Source organism: Schistocerca americana, chromosome 9 (assembly GCF_021461395.2).
Source record: "Schistocerca americana isolate TAMUIC-IGC-003095 chromosome 9, iqSchAmer2.1, whole genome shotgun sequence".
Lineage (NCBI taxonomy): Eukaryota > Metazoa > Arthropoda > Insecta > Orthoptera > Acrididae > Schistocerca > Schistocerca americana.
In genome coordinates, this window is record NC_060127.1 from 19,395,154 (window position 1) to 19,421,142 (window position 25,989).

General features: G+C 40.6%; 1 protein-coding gene across 9 annotated transcripts in view; it reads left to right on the forward strand.

The window, feature by feature from the left end:
• LOC124551076 (zinc finger protein 501-like) overlaps positions 1 to 25,989 on the forward strand; it is a 137,315-nt gene that overhangs the window by 48,473 nt on the left and 62,853 nt on the right. For all 9 annotated transcript variants that reach the window (XM_047125981.1, XM_047125985.1, XM_047125986.1 and 6 more), the window contains one exon: positions 14,544 to 14,642. In XM_047125981.1, coding sequence (XP_046981937.1) covers positions 14,544 to 14,642 — 99 coding nt within the window. The remainder of the gene's footprint in view (positions 1 to 14,543; positions 14,643 to 25,989) is intronic.

Genomic DNA, 25,989 nt, shown 5'->3' on the forward strand with positions numbered 1-25,989 from the left:
CAGGGCATTTTTAAATCCGTGTTACAAACTTCTTGAAGAGGCGAGTGAGAATGTTTTGAATAGGAACCGATGCACAATAGTGTACCATTTCTGTGCTACAGCCATTTGAAAACATGTTTGCCAGATAGGTTTTGCAACAGGGCAGTCATAGTGGGGGTTGCTTACATGGGATTGGCTGATGTCATTTAATGTCTATCCTACCTCTCACATGGTTCAAGCATCATTCACACATCTGTGAGTGTTAGAGGTGGTATAGAGTGTTGGTGGTGGTATGGATATAGTTGTTGGTCATCCTCCACAACTTTCCAGTTTGTGCTGGGAGCAACACTGGTTGCATGAGCAATTGCTCGTGTACTCATTGACGAGTTCTCTTCAACATGATGCAATACAACCTCTTCCAATTTGGGTGTGCAGTGTCTCCTTGGAGCACCATAGCTCCACCCGCTGAAGATGAAGGTACCCCTTCCTCGAAGCCATTGCATAATTGTGGCTAGAAGGGTATATGATGAAGTCGGACATTGTGCACAGTGATCTTGATAAAGGCGATGAGCATCTCTTCCAGTACTGTGAGCTTCATCACACACAAGGAGCATGTCAGTGTATTCTGTGAACCTGTACTTAGCCATGTTGCTCTAAAACTCACAGACACATGAATGAGGCTCAAACCAAGTCAGAGAGATAGGCTAGACATCAAATGACATCAGCTAATCTGATGTAAGCACCTCTGCCCCACCCACAATGGTGAGTACCCTGTTGCAAACCTACCTAGCAAAATGCTTTCAAACTTTTGTAGCATGGAAACGGTACATTTCTGGCCTTGGGTATCTATTCAAAATAATATCTACTCACTCCCTTCTACAAGTTCTAGAAGTCTGTAAACTAAATATCTGAACACATTGTATACTACAGTGCCACCCAGTGCTATCTGTTTCAAGTAAATCAGTCATCACCGTGACAGTGTCCTCTCGTGCTATGACCATTGTGGCTGAGCAGTGTGATGTGATGTTGGCATTCTCTCTATTGTGAAAACACCACCATTTGCCATGATGTTACATAACATAGATGTCCAGGTGAATCAGTATAATGGAGCTTAGTGGTTTGATTTTTAATGTTTTTCAGCAGCAGTGTATACTGTGCCTGACCCTAATCAAACTTGGTGGGAGATTCAATGTAGTATTAATGCCATTTTGGCAATGTTTTTCTTCTAGATTTCTCTGATAGAGCAGCAGTAGTCACAACGCCTCAACAGGACTGAATGGAACTCCTTCCATTTATCGTGAGACTCTTTCCACTGATATGCAGAGTTCCATTTATCCTCTGTTAGTTTGTATTTAATGGCATAAATTTTTGACATATTCAGATTATCTGTTGTGAAACCATATTACAACTGTCTCATCTGTCAGTACTGATAATTTTATGCTTTACCTTAAAATTTCTATGCCATTAGGGACTGTCAAATGTAAAAGGCCAGCAGGAAACATGCATTGTCAAACATAAAGACTGATCCTAGCACATCTCATATCTGGCATAAAACTCTAACAAGGCTCAGCTGTAAACTAAAGGCATATGCTTTCGCCTACCAAAGATAGTATTATTTTCCATTGTTTGAAAGATAGTATTATCCTAGACCATATGTATCACAGCCCAAACAATGCTACTGTCTATCAAATAATACACTATGTGATCAAAAGTATCCGGACACACCATATTAGATGCATTGTGCTGCCACCTACTGCCAGGTACTCCAAATCAGTGACCTCAGTAGTCATTAGACATCCTGAGAGGAGAATGGGGTTCTCCATGGAACTCACAGACTTTAAAAGTGGTCAATTGATAGGGTGCCAATTGTGTCATATGTCTGTGCACAACATTTCCGCACTCCTAAACATCCATAGGTCCACTGTTTCTGATGTGATAGTGAAGTGGAAACATGAAGGTACACATTCAGCACAAAAGTGTACAGGCTGACCTCATCTGTTGACTGACAGAGACCGCTACAGTTAAAGAGGGTCATAATGTGTAATTGACACATCAGGAATTTCAAACTGCATCAGGATCCACTGCAAGTACTATGACAGTTAGGTGGGAGGTGAGAAAAATTGGATTTCATGGTCAAGCGGCTGCTCATGAGCCACACATTACACCGATATATGCCAAACTACACCCCGCTTGGTGTAAGGAGTGTAAACATTGGACGATTGAACAGTGGAAAAAATGTTGTGTGGAGTGATGAATCATGGTACACAATGTGGCAATCCGATGGCAATGTGTGGGTATGGGGAATGCCCAGTAAACACCATCTGTCAGCGTGGGTAGTGCCAACAGTAAAATTTGGAGGCAGTGGTGTTATGGTGTGGTCATGTTTTTCATCAAGGGGGCTTGGACCTCTTGTTCTTTTGCATGGCACTATCACAGCACAGGCCTACAGTGATGTTTTAAGCACCTTCTTGCTTCCCACTGTTGAAGAGCAATTCGGGGATGGCGATTGTATCTTTCAACATGATTGAGCTCCTGTTCATAAAGCACGGCCTGTGGCAGAGTGGTTACACAACAATAACATCCCTGTAATAGAGTGGCCTGCATAGAGTCTTGACCTGAATCCTATAGAACCCCTTTGGGATGTTTCGGACCACTGACTTCATGTTCGGCCTCACCGACTGACGTTGATACCTCTTCTCAATGCAGTACTTCGTGAAGAATGGACTGCCATTCCCCAAGAAACCTTCCAGCACCTGATTGAATGTAGCCTGTGACAGTGGAAGCTGTCATCAAGACTAAGGGTGGGCGAACACTCTATTGAATTGCAGCATTACCAATGGAGGGTGCCACAGACATGTAAATCATTTTTAGCCAGGTGTTCGGATACTTTTGATCACATAGTGTATTTTTGATGTGTCATGGAGGAATTTGCTTTTCTGCACTCTTTCTCTCAGTTGCTAGTACCTCCAGAACAATTCTTTTAATTTCTTGCTATTATTGATTAATTACTTGAGAGCCTGGTTTTTCTCGAAGTGTGCAGGACCTGGGCACATCTAAATTGCATTCCTACGTGCTAGTATGATGGCACTTTATCCTAATGCACAGTATAAATGTTCTGTATGATGTTTGTAAGTACCACATTCCTAGCTATATCTCTTCCTAAAAACCACTTGTTAGACTGAAACCAAAGGAGATTGGATAATTATTTCTCTATAACTTTGATTGTTAGTTTGGTGTACCCTTTGACCTCATGGGGGCATTTTCTTTGAACTGTTTGGTGAATGTTACCTTAAAAAAGATTTCCTCATGTGAGCATGATGAAGATGAGGAGAAGAAATTTAGCCAGGGCAGTTGAGAGGTGAGTCATTTTTCCCTGTAACACAATGACCATAGCCAGTCTCTCCAAGTGTCAGCACTTGTACATGTGCATTGACATGTGGCCTCCAACTAAGAAGGAGACCCAGAATAGTTATTGTGTCATACATACAGTTTAGATTATGGAGACGGACCTAATAACTAACTTGCATTATTTCCTGTATTCCAAGTTTCGCTAACCTTTAAATGCAGATTATTTCCTTATTGAAAATTTAAAGAGAAAAGAAACTGTAATACAGGTATTTCATCAAGATGACAGCAACTGTTAAATTCAGATAAAAATTTAAATGACTTCTTTCTCCTTCCTTGAGGAGATGCGATGATACAAAGGCGACTGTTTTAACTGTTGTACCCAAGTCATAGCATGTACTTTTTAGCCACTGCTCCTTTCAGTAGTTGGTACTGGCCCTATTTTTTTGGGACCAGAAGGTCATTATGAGTAGACACTCTGAGGTCATAAAATTGTGAATTGCAACCACTCCAGTCTCACTTTTTGCCAGCTTCTCTTCTGACCGTTGGTTGCAGCTAGATGACTCCAATATGATCACACTCCACTCTTGTCACTTGCTGCCTTGAGCCAGAATACATTTTGCCTGTTCATTACTTTGAGTAGAAGATAGTAATGTCACTTGCATATAGGTGCCACCATTTTCACTTGCCATGCAGGAGTAGGTTGTGGTATTTGCCATTAAATGACAGCTTCAGCCTTGTGGGAGGAAATCACAGCAACTGCCTGCCTTTGTCACCTCTGTCGTAATCGCATAATTTCTGCCCTCTCTGTAACACATTAGGATTCCTACATGTGTTGAATTGTTTCATGCACATTAGTGCAGGGTGTATATGCCCTGAGACAACTGGGAAATCTAGGAAAATTGTGGGATTTTTTCATCCAGGAAAAATATGGTGAAAACCTGGGAATTTTTTATACTGGGGGTTTTTCATTTTTCAGTTAAGTTTTATAATTTTAACTGGGAGGAACTGTCACTAACAAAGAATTTTAATTTAACCTACTCCTGCAGTATAATACTGCAGCAATAAAATGTAAATGAGAGGCGGACACCAAAATAAAACTCTAGTTGCAAAGAAAATGTGTCATTTACAACAACATGCACAGTGCACAGACAGGTGTCTGCTGACACCAAAGTATGTCAAAGGCCTTAGGACGAAGACTATGCAGTACTACCGTATTTACTCGAATCTAAGCCGCACTTTTTTTCCGGTTTTTGTAATCCAAAAAACCGCCTGCGGCTTAGAATCGAGTGCAAAGCAAGCGGGAGTTCTGAAAAATGTTGGTGGGTGCCGCCACAACTAACTTCTGCCGTCGAATATATGTAGCGCCACACAGGCATGCATTGTAGGTACAAAGATAAATACTGGTACCAAAATCTCTGCGTCAGTAAATAAATTAAAAAAAAAGTGGAAGACGAGCCTTTTTCCTCCGCTCAGAGTTTGGACCACTGCGTTTTGGTACATTATCCAACGAAGTAAATACAAATTCTGTATTGTTGATCTTCGAATGTAGCAGCATTTCAATGTACTACGAAAATCCGACTGGCAAGACTGTTTGGGATGTTTGTCAATATGGCCAACTCTACGTTCTGAATTTTTTTCTACCTGTGAGAAGAGATGGTTGCTAATAGGAGCTTTTATGAATTGTGAATCACATGTAGTATTCTCTTCGCCATAAGATTAATACGAATATAACATTTTGCCATGTATTGTTTCGTGTTTACTACTATCTCATTTAAATCCTATCTGCCTAGTAAACTCCGAAACTAGAGTGAGACAACAGCAAACGCGGAAGAATACACGTATCATGTCATGTTTATATTCGTATTATTCTTATGCCTGATAGTGATACAGTCAGAAATGAAGCACGGCAACTGACTAGATTTTTAAATCTAAGATGACTAATTTCTGTGCAGAATGTAATGAACCAAAGAGGCGCCTGCAAAGATTTTCAAACGGAGAAAAATTTTCGCTAAAATTTCGTTCAGAACATCGTCTATCATACGCAGTCTATTATTTGGTTCTTGTTGATCATTATCAAAGGAAGAGGTAGTGTAAGTAACAACAAATGTTTCGCTAATGAGACGACTCCTCTCTATTTTTTATTTGTAAGCGGCGGTAGCGCGCACAAAAGGAAGCCACGCCGCGAGCGGCGACGGGCCGTAAACACGCACTATCAGAATGCGACAAACAATGCATGACACAGTACAGTAATGCATTTTCAGCGTAGAGTGACGTAAACACCTATAACAAAGAGAACGGCACTTATCAGATCAAAGAAAAATAAGCAATCAATTCAAACCAGACGAAGCACGTGAAAAAGGAAGGATATCCGTATAAATACGGACGGAGCGCGTGACGCGTAGCAACGGCTACCTGGTAAACCGTAACTGCTAAGCTTACGACTCGAACCAAACTACTGCAGCTCTATCGTCATTCATTCGACCTAAATTGTGTCTCATATTACAACTAGGCAAACTTTGTTTCGATTTGGAGGTGCGACCTAAAACTTTTCTCTCCCCTTGATTTTCGAGTCTCAAATTTCAGGTGCGACTTAGATTCGGGAAAAATTTTTTTCCTTGATTTCGAGTCTCATTTTTCAGGTGCGGCTTAGATTCGAGTAAATACGGTATGTAACAACAAAATGCTTTCAATGAGCATGACACCACAACTGTTTACATTTCTGAAAGCTCATAGGAAAATATTGCAAATGGTGGTTTGAGAAGCTTTACTTTCAAAGTATATTTCCTCTTATGCAAGATGAATTATCTTAGTTGTGAGGATGTGTGCTGAATTTCTTAACTCATGGAGCATTTGATTCTCATTCAAAACTCAAATCTTTGAGCAGCAGCCATTTAAAAAAATCTTGCCTAAAAGACAAGCTATTTATGTCATTATTTAAAATTTTAGAGGCGTATCTTAAAGGGTAACACATGCTAAAATTGACCAGTATCAAATATGAAAACTTAGCTTTTGTTGTAGCTATGCTGTGTGTATATCAGTTTAAACTGTTAACTTTTCCTGTTTCGTGTGCATTGTACTTAATTCATGTTGCTATTGGCAAAAGAGAACCACGTGTATGAATATCAAGAGCTCATATGGAAAACCAGTCTTAAGCAACTAAGGGAAAGTAGAAAGGTGGAAGGATTACATAGAGGGTCTGTACAAGGGCAACATTCTTGAAGGCAATATTATGCAAATGGAAGAGGACATAGATGAAGATGAAATGGGAGATATGATACTGCATGAAGAAATTGACAGAGCACTGAAACACTTAAGTTGAAACAAGGCCCCGGAAATAGACAACATTGCATTAGAATTACTGATAGCCTTGGGAGAGCCAGTCATCACAAAACCCTCCCATCTGGTGAGCAAGATGTATGAGACAGTTGAAATACCCTCAGACTTCAAGAAGAATATAACAGTTCCAGTCCCAAAGAAAGCAGGTGTTGACAGGTGTGAAAATTACCAAACTATTAGTTCAATATGGAAAAACGTGGAAGTAAATCTTGGGGATGATCAGTTTGGATCCCGTAGAAATGTTGGAACACGTAAGGCAATACTGACACTATGATTTATCTTAGAAGATAGGTTAAGGAAAGGCAAACCTGAAAGGAGGATATAAGATGAACATCAACAAAAGCAAAACAAGGATAATGGAATGTAGATTACCAAATGAGACATTTAAAGTAGTAGATGAGTTTTGCTATTTGGGAAGCAAAATAACTGATGATGGTCAAAGTAGAGAGGATATAAAATGTAGACTGGCAATGGCAAGGAAAGTGTTTCTGAAGAAGGAAAATTTGTTAACATTGAGTGTAGAATTGTCAGGAAGTCTTTTCTGAAAGTATTTGTATGGAGTGTAGCTACATATAGCAATTAAACATAGACTATAAATAGTTTAGGCAAGAACAGAACAGAACAGAACAGAAGGTATAGAAATGTGATGGTACAGAGGAATGCTGAAGGTTAGATGGATAGATGACATAACTAATGAGGAGGTACTGAACAGAATTGGTGAGTAATTTGTGGTGCAGCCCGGCTAGAAGAAGAGATTGGTTGTTAGGACACGTTCTGAGGCATTAAGGGATCACCAGTTTAGTATTGGTGGGAAGTGTGGACGGTAAAAATCATAGAGGGAGACCAAGTGATGAATAAACTAAGCAGGTTAACAAGGACTCCAGGTTACAGAGCGACTCGAGGATGAAGAGGCTTGCACAGGATTGAGTAGCACGGAGAGCTGCATCAAACCAGTCTGTAGACTGAAGTCCACAACAACAACAACAACAACAACAACATTGGCTGACTGTATCATGTGTCCTATGGTCTGAATATCTGCTGTCATTGGCTGGCGATATCACATGACGTGAGCTATAATTGGCTGACAAAAGTGCATCGCAATCTTGATTTCAGTGGTGCTGAAGCTACCATGCTGTATTTGGTGGAATTCATATTTATACTTTCATAATACGAAAATGTGGAGTTTACATGTTTCCGTGGATCAAAGATCTTTCCAAACCACCTTGTTTTTTGCTGGGTTTTATTTCCTAAAGTGCTGGAAAATTTAATACTGGTGTATAAAATCTTTACCAATTAAAGGATTGATAAATTTTACAGCTCAGAGAGACAGTATCTTACCCCTTAACACACAAAAAAGGTGCTTTCACTTGGATTATAGTGTATTTTCACCTTGGGAAAAGATGTATTTGTAACTGGAAAATCCAAGAATTTTTCTCTTGTCCATGTACCCACTATGCAGTAGTTCATATGGTGTTTAAGGCAATTTGTAGTTTCATGTATTGATTCCTGTATTCATTGGTTGGTACCCCTATCTTTGTGATATATTTGTAGTTTTAGAAAATCAGTGACAGCTGCACTGGCCTCTGCCAATCTGTTTGGAAAGGGCTCCCAAAACCAGATTTCGTAAACTAATTTCCTAATACTGCTTGTGGGTGCCACAAATTTGTTCTGGAAATCTGCTTCTAGTTACTGGTTTCCCAATTCTGCAATCAGTTTTTGCTCCCATGTAAATGCAGCAGGTTTTGAAATGTGCTTGGGTTGTCAAGTTACATCTTGTTTTCAGAACATTCGTTTAATATGGACTTACTTTGCAACGAAGGAGAAGCAGAAATATTAGACTGAGCATGAAACTGTCTGTAATATTTAAGTGAAGAGAAATAACAGTTGTGTTGACTGTATCAGAAAGTGGATCAGCTATTTTCAGACTTATAGAGTACACTGATGGAAACAAAATTGCAGCACCAAAGAGGAATTTTGTGACATAAACAAAAGTTTATAGGCGTGTTTCCAAATCTGAAATAAGTCTCTTCATATTTTGTGCCACTCGTGTGAGAGAGGTGCTGGTAGCGCCACTATGAGGATGCAGTTATCTATAATGAAGTACTGTCTAAAAGAAACCGCATAAATATTCGTTCGGATCTTGATAAGATTTCAAAGTGGTGTAAAGATTGTCAACTTCGTTTAAATGTTCAGGAATGTAAAATACATAGTATCCTACAACTGTAATATCAGTGAGTCACTGTTGGAATTGGGCTACTCATACAAATACATGGGTGTAACACTTTGTAAGGATATGAACTGGAATGATCACATAGGTTCAGTTGTGGGTAACACAGACTTTGGTTTATTGGTAGAATATCGAGGAAGTGCAATCAGTCTACAAAAGAGATTGCTTACAAATCACTTGTGCGGCTGGTTCTAGAATACTGCGCAAGTGTGTGGGACCCATACCAGATAGGACTAACAGGGGATATTGAACATATACAGAGAAGGGCAGCACAAATGGTGACAGGTTTGTTTAATCTGTGGGAGAGTGCCACAGAGGTACTGAAGGAACTGAACTGGAAGATTCTTGAAGATAAACATAACTATCCTGTGAAAGTCTATTAACAAAATTTCAAGAAATGGGAAAATGGTAACTCTAGGAATACGCTAGAACCACCAGTGTATCGCTCCCTTAGGATCATGGGGATAAGATTAGAATAATTACTGCATTCACAGAGACGTTCAGTCAATCATTCTTCCCACACTCCATTAGCGAATGGAACAGGAAGGAACTCTAACGACTGGTACAATGGGGTGTATCCTCTACCATACACCTCATGGTGCTTTACTGAGTATAGATGTAGATATTGATTGGACATGGTGAGTTGACGTAAGTCAAGAATACCTTTAAGGTGGCGAAGACACCATTATCAACATCTCACTGAGTTTGAATGAGGTTGTGCAATAGGGCTACGAGAAGCTGGATGTTCCTTCTGCAATATTGTCGGAAGACTTGTCATTAATGTAGTCACTGTCATGATTGCAGCAGTGCTGGTCATGAGAATTTACTGATGCAAGAAGGCTAGGCTCCAGATGGCCACATGGCACTATGAAGAGGAAAGACAATCGTGTTTGACATATGGCTCTGGTCCATCATACTGATCTGCAGCAGATATTTGAGCAACAATTGTCACACAACAAACTATTACAAACTGGTTACTTCAAGGACAGCCCCGAGGTACAGGCGTGCATTCCACTGACCCCAAACCACTGTCATTTGCGACTTCAGTGGTGTCAAGTGAGAGCTGTTAGAGGGCAGGGTGAACATTGGTTGGGTTTTCTGATGGAAACTGGTTCTGCCTCGGTGCAAATGATGGCTGTGTGTTGGTTAGGAGGTGGCGATTTGATGGCTTGCAACCAACCTGTCTGTGTGCTCGACACGCTGGACCTACACTTGGAGTTATGGTCTGGGGTGCAGTTTGATATGACAGCTGGAGCACTCTTGTGGATATTCCACACATCCTGACTGCAAATTTGTACATCAGTCTGATGATATGACTGGTTGTGCTGCCATGCATGAACAGGATTCTAGTGGGGTTTTCCAATAAGATGACGCTCGTCCGCATACTGCTATTGTAACCCAACATACTCTACCATGTGTCAACATGTTGTGTTGTCCTGTCTGTCTCCAGTCAAGCACACATAGGAGATCATTGGATACCAACTTCAGCATCATCCACAAACAGCATTAAACATCCCTGTATTGGCTGATCAAGTGCAACAGGTGTGAAACTCCATCCCACAACAACAAACTGTATGAGGCATGTTGCATTTAGATGAGATTTTTAATGTGCAGCATCGATTAATCTATATTTATGCAGTATGCTGATATAAATATAAAAAAACACAAATTATGGCACTTCAGCTTTACAAACATCAAAATCAACATGGTGGCCGCTCTATTTGCTTCTGTCAGCCAGTCACAGTGTAGATGATGTCACATGATATAAACGTGTTATTGGGTGGTACTAAAGAACACTGAAAATTTTTATTCAGTATTATTTTTACTATTTCATGAAAGAAGTTAGTGGTGACAGATTGATCTGTAATGTAAGTTGAGGTCTACATTCAGTTGAAAGGTGACAATTTGATAGTTGGCAAAGGCAAGGAATGTGATTCCATAAAAAGTTATCATACTGTCATGAGATGTGCTGTGTCTGGTGTGGCCTAGCGGTTAGTACCGATGACTGCCATGATGTGGGTCACTTGTTCTAACCTGACTGCCCACAATTTCTTGTCATTTGGAATTTATCAGTTTTGGAAGATTGCTGAAATTTCTTATGCCTGTAATATTTGTATGTTCTGGAATATTTGATGTTTGTGTGAATAGCTACACTCTCAGTCCAGAAATTCGGTTCTGTACTGGCTTTGCTGTAAATACATTTTCAGTGCTAAGTGTTGGAATTCACTACTGAGCCTGCTTTCAGATTTTAACTTGATTGTTGTTACAACTTGCCACTGGTGCTCATGCAGCATGATTTAAGTCCTTCCACATATCATATGTGATTACTATGATGACTGTTATGTTTGTATAATGTTTGTTGTTATCAGTCACCTGACTGGTTTGATGAGCCTGCCACAACTTCCTTTCGTGTGCTAATATTTTTCCTCAGAGAAGTACTTGTAGAAAATGTCTTGAATATTTGTTGGATGTAGTCCAGTCTCTGACATCCCCCACAGTTTTTACCTTTTGCAGCTTCCTCTAGTACTAAGGAAGTTATTCCCTGATTCCTTAACACACATTCTGTCATCTTGTCTCAGTGTTCTCCATGTATTCTTTTCCTCAGTGTTTCTGGGGAGAACCTCCTCATTTCTTGTCTTATCAGTCGAGCTAGTTTTCAACATGTCTCTACAGCACCAATTCGCAAATACCTCGATTTTCTCCTTTTCTTGTTTTGTCATGGTCCACGATTCACTTCCCTACAATGCTGTGCTCCAAACATATATTCTCAGAACTTTCTTCCTCAAATTAAGGCTGATGTTAATATAGAAGACACCTTTTGGCCACTGCTGCCCTCTTCAGCAGTGCTAATATACTTTTTATGTCCTTGTGTTGTCTGTTATGGGATTATTTTCCTTTCAAGATTGCAGAATTCCTTGACATCATCTACTTCTTCATAACTAATTTTAATATAAAGTTAACTTATAATCTCATTTCTGCTTCTCCTCATTACTTTCATCTTTCTTAGGTTTACTGTTACTCCGTAGTGCGTTCTGGACTGTTCTTGACTCTTCATTCCATTCAACAAATCCTGTTGTTCCTCTAAACTTTCACTAAGACTAGCAATGTCATCAGTAGATCTTATTGTTGTCATCCTTTTACATTGATTTTAATCCCACTCATGAACATTTCCATCATTGATTCTTCAGTGTGTAGATTGAATAATAGTGGTATACCTCCTGTCTTACAACTTTTTTTTTAACTTTCTTGGCTTTCCATTCTTGTTTTTCCTTCTTGGTTTTTGTACATATTGTGTATTTTGTATCTTTCCCATTGGTTTACATTTGTTGTCCTGGGAGCATCTTGCACCATTGCCAAATACTTCCTATAGCTCATCAGATACTTTGAACACATCTTGGTTTTCTTTAAAGTCTTGCTTCCATTATCAAGCGTAACTTCAGAATTGCCACTCTGGTACCTGTACCTTTCTGAAAACCAACTCAATGTCATCTAACAGAGCCTCGTAATTTTCTTTTCCATTCTTGTGTATATTATGGTTGTGATTGAATGTTAGAAGAAGGAAATTGAACAGGTTCCAAGGTGATCTCTGTATTTATGTAGCTTAAGCGTGATATTTGGTGGTGCTCTACAAAAATAAACAGTTGAATTGATGCTGCACGTTAAAGATCTCTCCAATAACATTATTATTTGGGTACAATTTGAGGTGCAAAACTGCCAATACATAGTTGAGTAAAACTGTTAATGGAATGTTGAAAGCAGGCTGTTTTCAAGTGAAGTCAAATAGAGAGCATCAGTCATTTTAAGGTTGTATGCAAACCTTAGCCTCATGATGATGATGATGATGATGATGATGATTAACTGAGTTCAGTATGAACATTTAACAACTATCAGTTTACAATATTGGTGAACTTCTGCTCTCAGATGTTCAACATTTTTTCACAGAAATAAAGAAAATATCAAATTTCACTATGTTTCAAGGGAACTGCCGATATCACACTTTGTCATTAAAAATAACTGATTTTGTGTTGTAATATTATGAGAAGGAAGTTGCTACTCACCATATAGCAGAAATTTTGAGTCACCGATAGGCACAACAAAAAGACTCTCACAATTATAGCTTTTGGCAGTTAAGGCCTTCATCAACAATAGGCACTCACAAACATGACTGCAGTCTTAGGCAACTGAAACCACACTGCAGTGGTTCATGGCTGAAACCTATAATTGTGAGAGTCTTTTTGTTGTGCCTATGTGCGACTCAGCATCTCCGCTATATGGTGAGTAGCAACTTTCTTTCTCATAATATTGTTGCATTCCATTCTGGATTTTCCATTATTTATTTACACAAAATTTTCATACATTTTGAAAGGTTTGTACCATAGTTTTCCTGTTCCTTCAGTTCTCCGCAATGTGCAAAAATTACCACACAACCTTTGTCAAGAATATCCATTATTTATTTTGCTTTGGCCATTAACAAATTGTAGCAGTGTTGCAAGTTTTTTGATGTAAATACTATGTTCTGATTTTTTAGAAGACTTGAGTACTGACCACCTCTATGTCAACATGACATCAAAACCTAATCTTCCTTTTGTAAGATGGACAGCCTTCTATACACTCACTTTCACTGTTTCGTAATGCTCTGAGCAACATGATACAGAGTTTATGTTTTCTCTCTTGTGGAGACACCACCATTTCCTATGACGTACATTCCATCATCCCCAACCATGTGACTCGGTGTTAAACCAGCTGGAGTTGTTGACATTTGATGCAATTGAACAAGGACATTATCTGCTGGACTGATTATAATGCCTACATGTACCTGTGCATTACAAATGTTCTATATAATGTTTCAGAATACCATGCATTTAGCTGTAATCACTTCGGTCAACGCGTTTGATTAGATGTGAAAGAAAGAAAGTGGACAGAGTATTTCTCTGTGATTTTGTCTGAAAGTTTGTTGTAGTCTCTCTCTTGCCTTGTGTGTTGTGGTCTTCAGTTTTATGTAGCTCTCCATGCTATTCTGTCCTTTACAACCCTCTTCATATCTGCGTAACAGCATTGATTTCAGCCTGCTTAATGTATTAATGCCTGTCTCTCCCTCTGCAACTTTTACCCCTAGCACTTCCCTTCGCGACCAAAGTAGTGACTGCTTGATGCCACAAGATGTGTCCTATCAACCACTCCCTTCTTTTACTGAAATTTTGCTATAAATTTCCTTTTTCCTCAATTCAGTACCTCCTCACTCATTATTCGATCCGCCCATCTAATCTTCAGCATTCTTCTGTAACAATACATCTAAAAACATCTATTATCTACTTGCCTGAACTGATTATTGTACACATTTGACTTCTGTACAAGATTGCACTCCAGATAAATACCCTCGGCAAAGATTTCCTAATGCTTAACTTGATATTAGATATCTGCAAATACCTCTTTATCAGAAATATTTTTCTCGCTGTAGCCGGTCTACATTTTATGTACTGTTTTCTTCAGCCATCATTAGTTACTCTTATGGCCAAATTGCATAAGCCATCAACTACTTTTGGTGCACTATTTCCTCATCTAATTCACTCAGTATCACACGATTTCACTTGACTGCACTACATTAACTTTGTTTTACCTCTTGTCTTATGAAGCATTTTTAAAACTGTTCCAGGAGTGTTCATCTTCAGAAGACTTTCTGAGCCCTAGCGCTCCCAGTATTGAGGACGACGACGAGGAAAATGAGGATGCAGTGAGTGAGGATGACTTTCAGGTGAGTCGTGTTTCCCGTGGCCTGTCCACCACTGGTGTGTTGCTGACAGCCACGTGTAGCAGAGGAAGGTCAAGCCATATATCATGTATAGTCCGATTCACAAAGAATGGCGGTTCATGCAGGTCGTAGCAAGGATGGGGATTATATTGTTGCCTGTTCCAAATAACAGTTGCATTACCTGTGTACATGTGCTTTGTGCTTGAAGAAAGCCTGTATCTTGCAGATTGCATCCCTCACTGCTTAAGTAGAATTTTTCGCTTACTACCACCTCCACCACCACCACCACCACCACCACCACCACCACTTAAGACAACTCGGAAGAAATGGATTAAAAATTCAGTGAATAATTTACTATAATCACATTTAATACTCACATTGGCTATGATATTCACACAGCAGACAGCTCAGAACACTACTGAATGCTCATTGGCTGTTGTAGAACGTGTGATGTAGGTACGTGGAATGAGCCTAATGTACCCCGCCGTCATTTGTGATTCCAAATATAGCTGTCTGTAGAATGTTAAATTTGCTTGTCACCCTTCATGGTAATGTAGTCTAGTGAATGGAGAATCTTAGTAACAAAAAGGTGCACCCCTCAGTGCATTATACTTCTTATAAAGAGGTATGCAGTGTGTTTAAAAAGTTCTCATATTTGTATGACAAATAGTGCTGTCAATACTAGAAATAAAATGTCCTATAAACTTATGTCTGGAAATAAGTACTTGAAGTATGAGCCATTTTGCTTATCTCTGGAGTGGGCAGTACTCAGTGGTGCAGACTATCTTTTTGCTGGTATTAATTGCTCATTTCTTACTGTTGTGTCTGTCTTTATTCGTACAAGGCAAACTCACATCCTGGCTCTTCTTCATACTTGAAGGATTTCAAGGTTATTGCCTGGGCATCAATTTCCTAATGCAGTATAACAGAATACACACAAACAACTTGGTTATTCATATTTAAAGATGAGAAAAGTTCAGAGTGCTATTAAGTACAAAACTTTTATCATCAGTTAATATAATTAGCAGTAACTCAGTCTGTATGTAGAAGCCTAGCAGTCATGGAGTTGCTGGATTAAATCCCAATTTATTTTTACTTGTTTTCAGATTTCATATTTAGTACTAAGTAGAAATGTTGGTTATCAAATACTGGCTTTTAATAAAAATAACATATTTGTTAATAAAAGTGAAATGCAAGTAATAATAAATAAAGGTGCAAATAATGAGATTCTAACCAGGAAACTTACGATTACTAGAATTTCATGGTATGCACTCAGCTTGCAATGACAGCATTAAAACATAACAAATGTTTCGTACATACCTCAGAAATCTTCTAATTTTCAATTGCAGTTTTTAGAGTTTTTTTGAGATTTTTACTGTACTGCTGTAGGCATTTCATTACAGACTGTAAGTATGAAGAAAATCAAAGAGAGCAGATCAGTCTGTAAGGTCTTCTTGTTTGGGCTCTAATTGTAATGCTGTTGTCAGACAGCAGCACTTAAAACTGTCTCCTAAATCGGCTTAGATTGGTGTCTGTTGGAATTAGAATAAGATTAGTGATTCTGTGGAGTGCGAACAACATTAACAGAGGAATGGAGTTCTATTATTCCATATGGGATAAGGCAGACAAAAAAGCAGTCATGGTATAATGCTACAGTTTATCTAATAGTGTCAACTGACAGGTATATTTTGTATGCCTCAAGTGACCTCTTCAGTTTTGCATTGTGTGTGGAAAAGTATTCAGTGGTCTCTTCCAGCAACTTACAGACAAGTGATCATTTGCAAGTAGGATAAGGGATTGCAGTAGAATCCCCGCAGTTTGTAAACCAGGTAAAGGGGAACAAGTGTTACAATGAAAAGAAATAGATCCTGAGACAAGTGTGCAAGTGTTTAATTCTCCATGAGCACTCAATGCAAGCTGTCAAGCCACAAGACCTCAATGGCAGATTACACTTCTGTCAATGGATCCTAAGATGGAGAGCTAAAGATGCGCAGTTCACGGCTTGCATTTAATGTGCGTGTCAGGATGGTAGCAGGTGGGCATCTGGGGTGTTTTCCCTCTACAGAAATTGATAACTGCCAGGATTCATGGAAAAGGTGGACTTTATTGCTAAAAGTTACCACTAAGTTATACACCATTCATGTAAATTGGCTATGACCATGGAGTAAACTGCACATTGTACGAAAAGAGCATTTCACCCTCAATAGGAAGCATGGGACCCAGCCAAGAGTACTGTGGAGTAGTTTATGTAACAGCTCGTGCCACTGCCCGAGGCTAAGTTAAAATGATGGAAGTAAAATACAGTTAAAGTTTTTACTATAGTTATTTGTTGCCATGTACAATTTCTTCCCCCTTCCATGAGAGGCAGTTGTAGGTGTGTGATTGCTACAATTGTTGACACTAATCACTCTGAATAATCAATCCAAAACACACAGTTTTTCTTTTGATGTACATGGAAGATGGCCAACATTAGTGTTTCTTATTTAAAAAGGGGCCTTAAAGCTAGTGGAGGGTTGAATTCTCATTTTGAAAGTTGATCGTAAAATATGCACTAAGGGCAGAGGGGTACAAAGTTTGTTTTTACTTTACAGTACCATGATCCATTGGTGTCACTTGAGTTGTTCATAATTGGAAGTCTCTGTTAATATAATGTCTTTTTTCTACACACTTTGCAAAGCCATCGGAGTCGGTGCAGCAGCCGGTAGTGGAATGCATGCCTGGAGCCAATGCACTGGTAGGCACCGTGGTGCTGACTGGCTCGGCTGGAAGCGTTGTCATCCAGGCACTGTAATACGTCCCCGGAGTCAAAATGGATAGAGGGTCAACTGGGCGAATGAGAGGATGTCAAGTACCTGCGACTGCAATACTCACAGGCAGGAATCATGTCAATGGGGGCTCAACAGACTCAGAATAAACAGGGGTAATTCAACAATATGAATACAGAACAGGCCTGTAAGAGGTGTAATTGGCAATTAAAAAAATGAAGTATTATTATTTTCATTGCAAATAGTTTACTTTTACTCATGGTATCTGAAAACTACTTGCCCGTAACCTGTCTTTCATAAATTTGCTTGTAACTTAAATAGATAGTTATAGAAAGCTATTGGGAGGGCTATGCCTGTGAAGTGATGTGACTCATCAGAAGTTACCAATGGTATTCACCATTTGGCTGGGGGTTCTGGTACAACCTGTGGTGGTGGCCCACAGACTTACAGTAGCCATATTTATTCAAAATCCATACAATAATTGTAATGATTAGTAGAGATGCAGGCACAGACATAACCCTTGGAACGACCACCCGATTGGAATAATTCTGAGCGTACCATACAGCAATGTGCATGGTAGCATGGTCAAGAGCAATTTGTCCATGTTCCTTGACTAGGAGTCCATTTATGGGCTGTAAGAGGTGGCTTTGAGATATGTTGGATAATGTCAGGTAGGGTAAGGGTACTGATACTTCAGGCAGGTACAGCAGGAATGGCTTAAGACCAACATTATGGGTATAAAGCAAATTAGCTGAAAATTTAATAGTAGAAGTGATGTTCAGTAAAAGGCTGCTGTCTACTAAGGTGATATTGCATGCCTGAGACACGGACATAGTCTGGTAACAAGTTGGGAAGATTGTAGTAAGCTGATGCATGGGTAACATTAGACTATTGCCGACAGGGGTGAACCAAGACCATGCATTGTCAGAACAATGCGAGGGCAAGAAGAGCTGGTAGTTTCTTCGAGAAACATTATCAGCTCACACCTCTTTACCTGGGTATTAAGTGATAAAGAGGGACACATGTAGTAATTGGTGTGTGAACAAGACTGAAGGTCATTGAGATGCAAGGTAGCGTGTGTTTGACGATCTCTGCTAATTACCAGTATGTCATTGGTTTGCTAGAGTATGTGTTTTTCAGTTGCAGGCCAGATAACTGGGAATGGGTGTAAGTGGTAGCATTCAACCTTGCAGTTGGCACATGTGATGGGTGTGCTTGCTGATTGGAACAAATGTACCTGAGCAGTGGAGGAATATCATGATAGAGTTGATTCCCAAATAGTATAAATCAGCTGCATGGGTGGCAACAAGTGGGATGACATATTAGTGAGAAACACTGTGTAAGAACATCTTTACGGTTAGTAAGTTAGGGCTTAGTTTTTGTTGTAGGCCTAACTGAATAGTAGTATGAAGGATATTGACATGCAGTTGGAGTGCATGTGTATTGTAGAGTAAGATCTGTGGCGCTCTGGTTACTTCAAGAGAAGACATATTCATTAGCTTATGGCACACATTAACCAATTCCAGCTGTATCGAGCTTCTCAATTCTTCATAGTGGTGTATTAAATTGTTGGGTGGTTGATAACCTTCTATCTTCAATATGTTCAAGACATACGTGCTTGGGTACAAGAATCTCATGGTTTTTGTTGGAAAGGGACGTGATTGGTTCAAAGTGTTGTCCCATCGATCAGCATTAGTCTGATCAGGAGTGCCAAATACTGTTTTCAGTATCATATTACCTGCTCGTTTTACCCGATGGGATGGTACCGTGTTTGCGGTGCTTCCCAATTGTTTCTGGGCGGCAGTAAGTACCCGTTTGACATCCCATAGGGTATGAAGGGTCTCAGTATGGCCTAAAAGGCAGAGTATTGATTTATAAAAAATTAAACAATTGGTAACCTGTTTTAAGGCTGTTTCTTCTTCTTGTAAAACTGTCAAATTCAAGTCAGTCACTATGAACATTTGATGTGACAGGTACAAGAAGTTATCCAAATGTTTGAATGCCATACCTGATGAAGATGGATGGTTTGGAAAGGGTGGAGCACCCTCAGTACTAATGAGTAGGACAAATGCAATATAGCGTCTCACCATCAAGAAAGTGTACAAGACTCTTGACTAACACGGTAGTTCTGTTTGGATCGGGTCAACAGCTATACCAACTTGACCACCTGGCTCCTACAATGAACCAACATACTAGTTACTATAAAAGTGTTATCGGGGGGGGGGGGGGGGGGGGGAGAAGGGGGGAGGGGGAGAACTCTGCTGACATCGATTAATAAATACATAAATGACACAGAGAACCCTAGCAATCTAAAGAAGCTGAAAGCTATACCAGACACGGACACCAAGATGTTACTTGATGGTGAATATATCACCTTTTTGGACTGGAGATTTTCACTCCACCGCAGAGCAAAAATTTCATTCTGGAACCATCCCCCAGGCTGTGGCTAAGCCATGTCTCCGCAGTATCCTTTCTTCCAGGAGTGCTAGTTTTGCAGGTTCGCAGAAGTGCTTCTGTGAAGTTCGGAAAGTAGGAGACGAGGTACTAGTGGAAGTAAAGCTGTTAGGGTGGGGCGTGAGTCATGCTTGGGTAGCTCAGATAGTAGAGCACTTGCCCACGAAAGGCAAAGGTCCTGAGCTTGAGTCTTGGTCCGGCACACGGTTTTAATCTGCCAGGAAGTTTTGAAAGTGCATAGTTCGCCATTTTTTATTTATAACATTTTACAAACTTGTGCAAACAGTGTAGACATAAAGTCTGAGCCTTGATCAGTAAGTATTGCATCAGGACTTCCGAAAGGCAGGACAAAGTGATTGTCAAAGGCGCAAGCAATAGTTTCAGTGGTCATATCCGCAATTGGTACCAAAATTAAGTATCTAGAAAAATGATCATTAATGGACACTATATATTTATTATTTTTGGTGCTTTGTGGAAATGGGCCGCAGATACCTAGAGCCACAATTTGAAATGGTTTCACTGCTTCTGGTAAGGTCTATAAGGGAACTTTAGTCGTTGGTGGAGGCGCCCTTTGCACACAAGGCAGACAATGTTTGTCTGTCAACCTCTCCACCAATAATTTGAGGCTATTCTTGCATTAGTGGCTCAATGCCCATTTTGTCAGGCCTGTAAACTGTCATGACACTGTGCTATTATTTGTTGTTGCAATTCTTTAGATATTACTACTTTGTTACCCACCGGTGTCTTATGATATACTATACCATCTTCTGTAACAAAATCAATTTGTGATGCATACCAGTGGCATTCTACATCTCTTTTCCTTGTAATTCTTTCAGTTCTTCTATGGAAACCTCATCTTTTTGCACAACTCTAACCTTCCTGCTTAGGCCGTCGGCATTGCTGTGCAGGCGACCAGGCATATGCCGAACTGTATAGTCGTATACTGACAATTTTAATTCCCATCTAGTCAAGTGACTATTGGGATCTTTTAAGCTTAACATCCATACTAAAGCAGCGCAGTCCATAACCTCAATAAACTGACATAACGCTTAAAGTAATTTGTTCCAAACATGAGAGCGAGCAACTCCTCAGTGGTACTGCAATTTCTGCTGAATTCATTTGTCTGGAGGCGTAAAAAATTGGTCTTTTCTCACCATTATAGTCATGCCTTAAAACAGTTTCGACAGTGTAATCTGAAGTGTGTGTCAAAAGAATAAAAGGTTTTTCAAAATCTGGATATACAGGATGTCCCATTTATCTTGACTACCCTAAATAACTGTTTTCCAGATGCAAATTAAAAAAATGTTTCAAGCAAATGTTCTTTAGCTGTCAGGATGACATCAATCAGCAAAGTTGCCTTCATTGTAGCTTTGTTTTTTACAAAGATATGAACAGTGGTATGACTTATTTAAATGACACCCAGTATTTTTTCAGTAATTCATTTCCTCTCGTAAAGACCTATTCAAAAATGTATCACAGTGTATCATTCACTGAAACACAACATTATTCATTACATAACACAGCACTGACTTTGAGCCTGGGATCACAAACTCATCCACTTGCTGGAGTTGTCAGAAAACAAATGAAAACCAAGTAAAAACATAGCACAAAATTAACTTTGAATGTTCTCCTCCTGGGCAATGGTACAGGAGAGTCAAAGGCGCTCAAAATGGTGATCCTGGACACTGATACACTGGGGCACACATTGAATGTAGGAATTATTTACTGCTTCCAGTGTTGCCTACTGAAGAGAATTACAAGCAACCGTTATACGTTCCTGCATGTCCTCTGGAGTTGTTGGAATATCACGATAGACAATGTCTTTAATGCATCCCCAAAGAAAAAAGTCCAGAGGATTTAAATCAGGAGACCTAGCAGGCCAAGTAACTGTTCCTCCTCAACCAATCCATCTGGCAGGATACCTTCGGTTCAGAACACAATGTGCACATAAGGCATTATGTGCTGGACATCGATCGTGTCAATACCACATAAGTGTTCTGGTTCTTATCGGCACTTCATCCAGAAGAGGAGGAAGAATTCATCTGAGGAAGTTGACATACGCTGTGCTGTTTAGACTACCACTGATGAAATAAGGACCAATAATTATAGTACCAAGCATCTTAAACCGGACGTTAACTCTCCATTGACGCTGATGTTCCACCTGCCGAAGCCATTGTGGTTGTTGCTGGACCAATAATGCATGTTCCTTGTATTTACCTGTCCTTTGTTTGAGAAGGAACATTCATTTGTAAATAGAACATCGGAGAAGATGTTCGGGTTGGCGAGGATTTGCTGCTGTGCCCACTGACAGAACTGTACATGATTCTGGTAATCATTCCCACGTAATTCTTGATGTAGTGTACGTGATAAGGATGGAACCAGTGATGTGTAGGAATATGATATACACTTGTTTTAGGAATGCCAAGCAGTTGAATGGAATGGACAGTGTCTTGAAAGGAGGGCATAAGATGAACATTAACAAAAGCAAATCAAGGATAATGGAATCTAGTCGAATTAAGTTGGGTGATGCTGAGGGAATTAGATTAGGAAATGAGACACTTAAAGTAGTAAAGGAGTTTTTCGAGTATTGATTTAAGTGTCAGGAAGTCGTTTCTGAAAGTATTTATATGGAGTGTAGCCATGTATGGAAGAGAAACATGGAAGATAAATAGTTTGGACAAGAAGAGAATAGAAGCTTTCGAAATGTGGTGCTACAGAAGAATGCTGAAGATTAGATGGGTAGATCACTTAACTAATGAGGAGGTATTGAATAGAATGGGGAGAAGAGGAGTTTGTGGTACAACTTGACTAGAAGAAGGGATCGGTTGGTAGGACATGTTCTGAGGCATCAAGGGATCACCAATTTAGGACTGGAGGGCAGGATGGAGTAAAAATTGTAGAGGGAGACCAAGAGATGAATATACTAAGCAGATTCAGAAGGATGTAGGCTGCAGTAGGTACTGGGAGATGAAGAAGCCTTCACAGGGTAGAGTAGCATGGAGAACTGTATCAAACCAGTCTCAGGACAGAAGACGACAACAATAAACAACAATAATCTCTTGTTCATGCTCTTGTGTGCTCACATGTGGATTCATAGCAACGGAAACGAGAAAGTAACTGCGGCTGCTTTGTCTGTGTGAATGCTATGACGATTACGTTGTCATGGGTAGAAACTTCCCGTTTCCTGAAGCGTTGCAGCAAGATGAGAAAACATCCATCGGGAAGGTGGGTTCTTATCAGGATATCACTTTCTGTACAGTTCTGCTGCTTGCGTAGCATTTCACCTACCTTCAACAACAACAACAACAACAACAACAACAAAAGAAATGTTATGTTGATTTTGTTTGTAGGAAGGACAGCCTCTACTGTATGTCTACTCTACACAACAGTTTTTAAAGGGGCTAAACCACTGTACTAAATGTACCCGTGCATAAGAAAACAGTATTGCAATTATTGTTCTGCTAACAGTTCTATTCCAGTTTTATTTTACTTCACATTGTGATAAGGCTAATATCACCTCACGAAAATTTCTCCATTGTGTTATCCATACCATACCTTTGCACTGTTACATTAATACCTGTTATTATCTTGTGTGGCATGAGTTCTGTGCACTTCATTCTGTAGACCTCCTACTATATGGCAGAAAAATAGAAAGTGTTAGCCTGGTGTACACATCCTAGCAAATTAGTAAACTAACTGTGGTGAGGTCTGTACAAGCGGAAATAATATTTGTGAAGGCAGGGTGTGTGTTGCACAAGAAGCAGAAATGTCTCTCTGGAACTGTGGCTGGCAGTGCTGTATTCTCTGACACTAATGGTAAGACCAGTGTCTAAAATATCAGTTTCTCTGTTTCATAATGTTTGACAGAAATTGCTTTTCCTCTTAATTGTTGAAGCAGGTTTATCAATAACATAGTTTGAAAAAGATTTCTTACCTAAGTGCATGTCAAAACAACAAGCTTTCTGCATCATTCATAAATATTTATTGAACACTATAGTTTTTTATGCAAATATTTGTCAAGATTACAGCATAGAAAACAGTGCTTGCTATTTTGAACTGTTTAAACAGTAACTTTCAGATCTGGAAGTTGTTATAAAAAGGTACAAGTTAGAAATACTTCAGAGTACCATAGAATTAACTAGAGTAATTGTGCAAAAGCAGGATACATGCTTGCAATGTCTGTATGGAGAGAATAGGTATGACACTTAATTATTTTCAGTGTTGACATTCTCAAGCAAATGTCAACTATATAAGAAAGTAAAATATAATTGTATGTGTATGATCCAAAGTTAGTGGTATGAAGCCACATGCAAATGAAATTTCAGTAAAAACATATCTTACAGTCATATTTACGATATATGTATGTCAAACATAGTGTGTGAACATCATTGTGGTAATGATCAAATAACTTACAGATGGGTGACTTCATCGGCACCTGCCCATATTTTGACAGGAGCGCGTGCTGTCATTTTTGAGGCAAAATTGTGGAGAGTAAGTGCTGTACAAAGAAATTTAAAACCTCAGTTTGCAGAGGAACTCTGGAAAGATTCTCCCCCCTCCCTCCCTCCCTCTTTTTGCTGCCCCTCCTTCCCTCCCTCCCTCCCTCTTCTTCCTCCCTCCCTCCCTCTTCTTCCTCCCTCCCTCCCCCTCTCTTCTCCCTCCCTCTTCTCCCTCCTCTCTTCTCCCTCCCTCCTCTCTTCTCCCTCCTTCCTCTCTCTTCCCCCTCACTCCTCCCTCTCCCACTCCTCCCTCGCCCCTCCCTCCTCCCCCTCCATCTGCCCCTCCCTCAACCCATCCCTCCTCCCCCTCCCTCTCCCTCTCCCTCCCTCCTCCCACTCATCCCCTCCCTCCCCCTCTCATCACCCCTCTCTCATCGCCTCTCTCTCTCTCTTATTCCCTTACTCTGTTATCCCCTTACTCTCTCACCCCCTCCCTCTCTCTCACCCCCTCCCTCTCTCTCACCCCCTCCCTCTCGCTCACCCCCTCCCTCTCTCTCACCCCCTCCCTCTCTCTCACCCCCTCCCTCTCTCTCACCCCCTCCCTCTCTCTCTCACCCCTCCCTCTCTCTCTCACCCCTCCCTCTCTCTCTCACCCCTCCCTCTCTCTCTCACCCCTCCCTCTCTCTCTCACCCCTCCATCTCTCTCACCCCACCCTCTCTCTCTCACCCCTCCCTCTCTCTCATCCCCCTCACTCTCATCCCCATCACTCTCTCTCATCCCTTTCCCCCCTCTCTCATCCCACTCCCCCCTCTCTCATCCCTTTACCCCCTCTCTCACCCCTTTCCCCCTCTCTCTCACCCCTTTCCCCCTCTCTCGCACCCCCTTCCCCCCTCTCTCATCCCATTCCCCCTATCTCTCATCCCCTCCCCCCCCTATCCCCTGCCTCCCCTCCCCGTCCCCATCTCCCCTGCCCCTTCCACTCCCCTCCCCTTCGCCTCCCCCTCTCCTCTAGCCTCACCTTCCCCTCCCCCTCTCCTCCCCTGCCCCCTTCATACACCCTCTCCCCCTCTCCTCTCCTCTCCCCTCCTCTCCCCTCCCCTCCAGCACAATCCCCACTCCCCTCCCCTCCCCTTTCCTCATCACCTCTCCCCTTTCCTCCTCACCCCTCCCTTCCTCCACTCCCCTCCCTTTTCCTCCTCTCCCCTCCCCTTTCCTCCTCACCCCTCCCCTTTCCTCCTCTCCCCTCCCCTTTCCTCCTCTCCCCTCCCCTTTCCTCCTTTCCCCTCCCCTTTCCTCCTTTCCCCTCCCCTCCAATTTCTGCTATAAGGATCAAGAGAATAGCAAGGTATTTTGCTGCATGATACATCACAATCTGACGAAGAGGAACCCTTTCTTTATGGACCTTAAAAGACTATACAACATAGGGGTAACAGCACAGTAAGAATTAAGATTCTAGATAGTCTCCTGTGACAAGGAACTTTTCTTCAGAAGGCTGTTAGTTTTTCTCTTGGGTCTTTTGTGGGATCAGCACTGTTCCTGCAGTCTGCTGAATCAGTTAGTAACACTGCATCTTTTGAACATAGCCCTGCTTGTCCAAAACATTGGTAGTATTGCTCTTGTCCGTAAGTAAAATAACAATATCTGGATGAACTGCACTCCAAGTGAATATAAAGCAGCCCTCTCAGTTGCTA